The sequence below is a fragment of the Pavona decussata genome, unplaced genomic scaffold (assembly GCF_977016875.1).
Source record: "Pavona decussata unplaced genomic scaffold, jaPavDecu1.1 SCAFFOLD_94, whole genome shotgun sequence".
Classification (NCBI taxonomy): Eukaryota; Metazoa; Cnidaria; class Anthozoa; order Scleractinia; family Agariciidae; genus Pavona; species Pavona decussata.
In genome coordinates, this window is record NW_028145511.1 from 2,103,838 (window position 1) to 2,112,500 (window position 8,663).

At 38.9% G+C, this 8,663-nt stretch overlaps 1 protein-coding gene across 3 annotated transcripts in view; it reads right to left on the reverse strand.

Annotated features, from left to right (window-relative positions):
• Positions 1-235: 235 nt before the first annotated feature.
• The window catches only part of LOC146473361 (von Willebrand factor A domain-containing protein 5A-like), a 10,745-nt gene continuing 2,317 nt past the window's right edge, over positions 236-8,663 (reverse strand). The window contains exons 3-4 of one of the 3 annotated variants that reach the window (XM_085118588.1): positions 5,625-5,982; positions 692-1,670 (exon numbers count right to left, since the gene is read on the reverse strand). In XM_085118588.1, the coding sequence (XP_084974714.1) occupies positions 841-1,670; positions 5,625-5,982 (1,188 nt within the window). In that variant the 3' untranslated portion in view covers positions 692-840. Of the gene's footprint in view, positions 2,020-4,218; positions 5,983-8,663 lie in introns of those variants that run through there. The other 2 variants (XM_085118586.1, XM_085118585.1) reach the window with 2 other exon arrangements.

The following is an 8,663-nucleotide window of genomic DNA, read 5'->3' on the forward strand; positions in this document are numbered from 1 at the left end:
AAACTCTTCAAAATTAAAATTTGCGATCGTTTGGTACGTGTTTGCTCAAGCGTGGCCATCGTAGCTATAGCTGCACAGAAGTCGTAGTTAGCAGGATTACCTAGGTTCGATAGGGACCTAATCACATGGTGATTAGCTCGTCAGTTCTATGCTATTTTTCAAAGTTCTTGATAATCCCAGTACGGTATTCAAGATGCGGTAACACATAAGTTTTATACAGAGAGATCGATACATCTGAAGTAAGTAAGTGTTTAATTCTACTTATTGGCTGCTATCTTTGCATATGCGCCTTTTTCAACATGTTGGTAACGTGAGGCTTTAAAGACATATCACGGTCCAGTACGGCACCCAGAATTTTGAAAGTCGTTTAGTTTCAACGGCCTTCTCTCCAACCAAAAAATTGTACTCATATTGAGATTTCCCCAATTAACAAGGTCATAAGCTACCTGACTTTTAATAGCAATTACTTGGTTTACTTAGTTTCCCAGTTTTTTGACATTTTAAACTTTTTTTTTTGACATTTTAAAATTACTCGATTTATATAACAACCACGAAATGATTACTGCAACTTAAAACGATAGCAATGGGGCATTTATAATCCAATCCAGTCTTAAGTATCTCGGCAAGATGATTGTCCTACATGTCTTTGTAGGTTTGTTTAACAAAGGAGCACCTTAAAACTGTACATCTAGTTAATCATTGACAACCAATCTCACAACATATTTGTCCGAAGAGCGGGCAATCACATCCATAGCTATCCAAGATAATGTCTTTATGGAATGTTTCAGTCTTCTTCATGCATTTAGTTATTCTCAAAATACTTATAACAGTAATCAAAAATTATATCTGAACTCCAACTGCAGTTGCTGCTGATTCCAGCATGTCGTCGTACTTAACAGCTCCTGGCAGATTCTTCTTCAACCACTTCTTTCCTTTTTCAGCGATCATTTCCCATTCATCCTTCTGATCCAAGAACTTGCCCATCAGCAGCACCAGAGCCAGAGCAGTGGCCCATAACAGCTTCCCTTCAGCTGTGTCAACTGCAACCTCCGTTGGGCATCCTGTGATCAAAGCATCTCTGGTTTTGCCGCACAGTAGCACCAGCTGGTCTGTGAGATCCCATGCACCAGAGGCTTTCTGTAATGATATCACTGACAGAACTGATGAAGCTACTGTCGTTTGCTGAGATGCAGCGGCACATGGATCTGCTACAGACTCCTTCTCCTCACACATAAAGCTTTTTACTAATTCTGCAGATTTCTTCTTTCGTCTGACCCTCTCAATATTCTCTCCTCCTTTGGATGCGGCTGATCCTAAAAATGGCAACTTGAACGACATTCCCTTCTTTTTTGGAGGGGCTGGTTTACTTTTTTTCCTTGATCCAAACCCCAAAATCATTCCACCTTTCTTACTTTTATAACGACAAGCTGAGCTACTAACCATATCTACATCACCCATATCACATGCTGACAGGCACATAAACCCAATATCCTGGTTGCCAAACGATGGGACAACGTGTTTCCTCAGAGGTCCAGATACAGGCTGATGGTTCTCTTTATCAACAGCAACAAATGATGTAAACTTTGACACCACGTTAGCTGACTTGCTGACGCTGATGATGGGGGATTTGGCTTCTTCCAGTTCCTGACCGTACTTGTCAGTAAGCTCATCTTGTTGAACTTGAATGAAACTTTTCGCTGCTAGGCGATGGACGAAGACACTGGAACTACAGTCAACACCTGCGTCAAATACACTTGTCGGGGATGGGGTCGGAAACGTGATCAAATGTTCCATTTTTTCATCTTTGCCCAAAGTACCCTGTAGTCTCACTTCCATCTCGCTATCTTGGCTTGCGTTTTCCGAAGGCTTGAGAAGACCATACACCACTAACCTGTCACCACTGAAGAGTGGGGGGAGAGATGAGGGGATCTGGTGCACAGTCCAGCCCTCTGCTAGGTCCCAGGCTATGCTCACATCTGAGATGACTGGCTGGAGAGCTCGCTTTAATGTCTTGATAACCTGTTTTAAGTTAAAAGTGAGAAACTTATCACCATGCCAATTATTTTAAATTGTAACTAAGAATTGTAACTAAGTAAAGGTACAGTGTTTATTGAGAAAAAAACCTTTACCAAAAAACGTGAAAAAACCCTGTGACACTCCCTTTAATGCTTGCAGTTTAACGAGCTTAGCGAAAAGAGTTGACAACATTTCAAGAGTACTACTTTCTGCAAACTCTTTCGTGTAGCTGGGGTCGACACAGAATTGTAATTTTTCCTTAAATCACTGTGTTGATAAGCTGCACAATACACTGTACATGTTCAGAAATCATCACATTAACTTTATTTGCCAATAAAATTTCGCTTGCTTTTGCAGACCTGAAGAAAAAAACATAGATGACAAGAGGAAGACAACTCTATTCACTATATGGCCACATGAATCGTACCAAATTGGGACAATAACAAATCGTGTATTCTCTGATTTTATTAAATAAAAGGCACCATAACCGTGTTTTATGTAGTTTTGGAATACTTTTCCTTTCAGTTACTTTTTTTCTTCCAAGAAATTTGACTATTTGCAGTTTGCGTGTAGGATTTCACTTTGGAACTAAAAGTTCCGGCGCTTTTGTTTTACCAAATTAAAGTGTTCTGTTCATGAGATTTAATGCTCTTTGCTACCGACTGTGAGTGATTATACTTTGATAATTGCCAGTAAACCAAGAGGTATTTTTGGATAAACAGAGGTCAAATAAGAGACGAATAAAGAGAAGCAGAACAGAAAATTCGACAGCATTGAACTACTGAAGTTTACATTGCAAAATAACAAAGACAAACATGAAAACAAAAATATTTCAAAAATTGATATATGATTGTGACCGTGCAAAGATTTTAGTTCCATCCAGTAGTAAACCACATATTCTATGAGGATATAACTTTAAAAGATCTTTCTTGTCTTTCAATGCAAAACATTTTCAAAAGTTATTTTTATTAGTTCTAATTAACAGGCCAAAAACCTTCATGCAAGTTTTACGTCTTTCCCATCGTAAATGGACAACATACTAACGATTAGTCATAGTAATAGGGACCTAATCATATAGTGATTAGCTCGTCAGTTCTATGCTATTTTTATAGTTAACAATTATTCCATGAGCGCGCGTTGGATATGAGATGGTAAATAGCCAACGAGGCGCGAAGCGCCGAGTTGCTATAACTAATCTCATATCCAACAAGCGCGAATGGAATAATTGTGTTATTAAATTCTCCGCGTTTGGACATTGCTGTTGAAGTTTACCGAATTTTTATATTTTAAGAAAAAATTTCTTTCAAATTTAAACGACCGGATGTTGAGGCAACCTCCTACCAAAGCGCGCGAAACCTAATGATCACATGACACGCGCAGCGCTTTGCAAACGGAGTTGAACGAAAAATTGAAAGCGAAGAAAATCGGACACAGTCGGACATCTAAAATTCAAGAAACGTTTAAATGTACCAATTATAACCTTTCTGAGACTAGCACTCAAGTGCTTTTGAAGTTCCAGCTCATTGAGAAGCGTAATAGTTGTGCTTATTTGAGAAGCGTAAGAGCTGTGCACATTAGTGCAAATGTCTTGCTGAGTGGTGCCGAGCGACGGAAACGAACATTATGGCCGCCGCTCGTACGGATTTCATAGATGAACCATCTGAAGTCCTCGTAAATTCATAAAAACATAAAGGCAGGCATGAAGCTCTTCCTGAGAAATTTCTTCGATTGGCTTTAACCTCTTACCGCCAGGAGTTGCAAGCTATCCTGAAATTTTTGAAGGTAAACGGTTATTGTTGTTATGTGATCTAAAAAATCGTAAAATCTTGCAATTTTGAAGATTTTAAATGAAACTTCAGAGATACGTTCCATTAAATAGTGTCATACCGAACTTTGTGGCTTTTATTGTTGTTATATTGAGATGGCATTGTTTGGTATTTCTTTCTTTTGCTTTTTTTTTCTACATTTTTCCGAAGAAACTTTTGCTTCCCGCCGAAAAAAAATTAGCTTAGTGACACCTGGGGCTTTCGTTTTCCATATAAGGTCAAACTACGGTATATGAGCTGATAACCGAGATTTAGTGAACCAATCAGAACGCTAGAGATGCAATATCCGAGGCTGAGAATTTAATAATTCTTGATATTCCCAGTACGGTATTCAAGATGCGGTAATACATAAGTTTTATACAGAGAGATCAATACATTTGAAGTAAGTAGGCGTTTAATTTTACGTTATGCTGTTATCTTTGTATACGTTTTTTCAATACGCTGGTAACGTGAGGCTTAAAAAACATATCACGGTCCAGTGTGGCATCCAGAATTTTTTGAGTCGGTTCAGTTTTAATGGCCTCTCCAACCAAAAAATTGCACGCATATATTGAGATTTCTCCAATGTCGTTGCCCGAGTGCTTGGTTTACTTAGTTTTCAAGTATCAGTGACATTTTAAACTTACTCAATTTATGCAAGCATGAAATGATTACTAATAGCAATGCATTTACGGTCCAATCCAGTCTTAAGTATCTGGACAAGGTGATTATCCTACATGTCTTAGTTGGTTTCTTTACAAAGGAGCATCTTGCAACTGTAGTTTATCAACCAGCTTCACAACACATTTGTCCAAAGAGAGGAACCTCAACAGCTATCCTAGATACTGTCTTCACGAAACGTTTCAATCTTCTTCATGCATTTAGTTGTTCTCAAAATACTTTTAACAGTAATCAAAAATTATATCTGAACTCCAACTGCAGTTGCTGCAGATTCCAGCATGTCGTCGTACTTTACAGCGCCTGGCAGATTCTTCTTCAACCACTTCTTTCCTTTTTCAGCAATCATTTCCCATTCGTCCTTCTGATCCAAGAACTTAACCATCAGCAGCACCAGAGCCAGAGCAGTGGCCCATAACAGCTTCCCTTCAGCTGTGTCAACTGCAACCTCCGTTGGGCATCCTGTGATCAAAGCATCTCTGGTTTTGCCACAGAGTGACACCAGCTGGTCTGTGAGATCCCATGCACCAGAGGCTTTCTGTAATGATATCAATGACAGAACTGATGAAGCTTCATTCTTTCCTTGAAAGGCACCACCTGTAGCGGGAGGAGCTATTGGAGGGCCACCACCGTAACAAGCCATTGCTCCCATCTCTGGTACAAAGGCTCCGCCTGGAGGAGGAGGAGGAGGAAATGCAGAGCCACCACCATACCATGACATTGTTTTTGGTGGTGGTGGTGGTGGAGCACTTCCAAACAGTGATTTGCTGGTTGAAGAAAATGCAGATTTAACACTGCCAAAAAATCCTATGCCACCTGTGGACTTAGTATAACCACCACAAAGAGCAGACTCTGCAGGTAAGGCTGATTGAGGGGACATGGCGTTGACTTGAACAGGAGCAGCAAAACCACAGCCAATCGCAAGAGAAGCATATTGGGGGGCAGCCATATACCCCATCATATGACCCCCAAATGAAGGAACAATTTTTTTTTTTAGAGATCCCGGTACAGGCTGATGGTTTTCTGCATCGACAGCCACAAATGATGTGAACTTTGATCCCACATTAGCTGACTTACTGACGCTGATGATGGAGGATTTTTCATTATCAATTTCCCACATGCCGCTTATATCATCCTGCTTTACTCTAATAAACGTTTTGGCTGCTAGGCAATGAAGCAAGGCACCTGACTTGGATTCGACATCTGTGTCAAATACGCTTGTCGGGGATGGGGTCGGAAACGTGATCAAATGTTCCATTTTTTCATCCTTCCCCAAAGTACCTTGTAGTCTCACTTCCATCTTGCCATCTTGGCTTGCGTTTTCCAAAGGCTTGAGAAGACCATACACCACTAACCTGTCACCACTGAAGAGTGGGGGGAGGGATGAGGGGATCTGGTCCACACCCCAGAATTGTGGTAGGTTCCAGGCTATGCTCACATCTGAGATGACTGGCTGGAGAGCTCGCTTTAATGTCTTGATAACCTGTTTTAAGTTAAAAGTTGGAAACTTATCCCCATGCCAGGCCAATCAATGATTTGTTGCATGAAGGTCAAGTTAATGATTTTTACTAATACTTGTAGAAAAAATTCATTTTACTCCATCCATGCTTACAACTATGGGTGGTACTTTAAATTAAACATAATTAATTCCTTTAAAAGAAAAGCTATCTAGGTTTAGTACTTTAAAACGTAAGACTTTAATTTGACTATATGTTCAACGAAGGGATGTTCATTTAATATTAAGGGTATAACTTAATCATTCAGGTAGAGGTTAACTTATTATTTTTCAATAGAAAAATTTTTTTCAAAACAATAATGTTATTGTGGTCCAAAATAGTATTTGATTTTAACAGATTCACCCACAATAAGTAACAAATGATTATAAGCTCCACTGATCTGAATATAATTTTAAATTGAAATACTACATTGTATAAATTTTGTTTGTTTAGCTTGAGAAGAGGAAAATTGCAAGGCCTCTACACACGTACTGCTGACAGAAAGTACAATACTCTACATATATACAATCATGTAAGTGACGACCACTTAAATGGCATGTTAATGTTATGGTGCGCAGACACAAAGAAAACACAATATTCTTTTGTGGGCAAAGTTGGGCAGGGGATATACCCGCAAGGCTTGGATAAAACCACCGAGCAGATGATGACCTAACGAGGGGCCTCGGTACATGGCGCCATACCGAGGGGGTGCGTCATGCCTGTACTGCAAGGGGCTGAAGGGCAATCTAATGTCAGTAATTAACCTCTTTTCTACACCGCACACAGTATCTATACACTCTTGAAGTTCCGACTGACATTTATGAGCTGTCCAGGTCAATTAATCTCGACATATTTAATGATCAATTGCACATGTAAGTAACTTAATTAATTTATTTACTTTAAGTCGATAATTAATGTGGGGAGTGGTCGCCCAATCACCCGAGCCATGAGCTCATGTAAAAAAAGTTTGACTGTAAGAAGTAAAATTTAAAAAAAAAATAGCTTATTAAGTTACTTCATCATATTTAATAAATGCATTAATAAAGTGAAAATATTCCTAAAAATTAAAATTCTATTTACAAACTCACTATAAAAATTGAGTCTACAAATTAAAGCGAATTGTGAATTATGTGGCCAAAGAAACCTTCCCGAAATATAAAAAAAAGTCACAATAATATTCAGTTGTTAAAATGCCACATAAATTAACAACAGTGACCCAGGTACAGTAACATGTTTCTGTGGTTATGCATATGTAAATTTAACCACCAATAAACTAGATGGAATTATATGAGGCGTCTGAGTAGTGAAAGGTGATTTCACAATGAATGAATTGAGGTGAAATTGATAAGATCGTGTGACCTTATGCCTCTTCTTTAGAGGGGGGGGAGGTTGAGAATGAGTAAGTGTGACATGAGATTCTTAAATTTGCGTAAACTTTTTTAGGGATGTTGTCCATGGCAAAGATTTTATTTTTTTCTTTATCAAAATCCCCCCACTTGGGCCAAAAAGTTGTAAATCCTCTAATTCTGGGTAATTTTGTCCCCCTTCAACTCGTTACTGGATCCATGCTGATCATGAATTTGACAGTGATTAATAATTTCCCGCCTGCAAGCCTCCCAAGTAATATACAGCTTGTATGCACTTAAAGTTGAAGTACTGGATAAAATCTGGACTTTGCCTGAACAGGGTACACACAGAATAAATGGGTAATTGATGATGTAGCACCCGTGGGGGGGGGGGGGGGGGGGAGGTTATATATATACACAAAGTGGGGGTGAAAGCTATAAGACTGTATTATATGACCCGGTCGTAAAGTGGGAATCCATTTTCTCAAGGCTGTTTACCTAACAGAAGCCCAGTACCCTGTGGCACCCAAGAAAATGCTCTGGGCGCCTAAATTTTTTTAGCAACACCTAACACTTCACATGTTGGGCTCCTAACTTCTCGGTTTTTGGCCCTGTGGGCTTCTTGAAAAATTTCTTATGCCACAGCCTTGATTTTGTGCTTGTCATTTTACATCCCTGAAACATTGAGAGAAAGGGCTGAATTCAGGGAGTTTAAAGCAGAAAAATCATTCTCCTTCAAGAACCACCAATTCCAAAGGACTATTTGATGGGTTAATATGAAAGCAAAAGTGCAAGATATCATCTGGATAGCAAGCTTTTCTTGGAAATGCTTGAGCACTTCTTTGAGTATCGTAACTTATACATGCCTTGACTGTGAATTTGCACTGAAAAAATTTTTTTGGATCAAGAGAAACTGATTCTTAATGTTATCCTGAACGCTCTCCCAACAACTTTCCTAATAGGTTTTTATCCTGACAGCAAACCTGCACAATTCAGATAAATTAATAATCCTCAAAATGACTCCACATCAAGCAGAGTTGTTCACAGGTCCTGTTGCTGCTTTCGAGTATTACTTTCCTCGAAGCAAATATGGAACACATATATGTTGTATTATCTTTGTCTTATTGTGTGCTAAGTAATTTCCAGATTATAATTTATTTCAAAGAATGCCCATATCATTACAGCATGAATGACCAAATCTTATTTGATGTAAAGGTGCGAAATGCCACCACATCATTCTCTAAAAAGGAATTCTTCGTGCATCAGATTGCAGATCAGTGATTTATAACAGATTAGTCTTAATAAACAAGGGGAACAGTTGT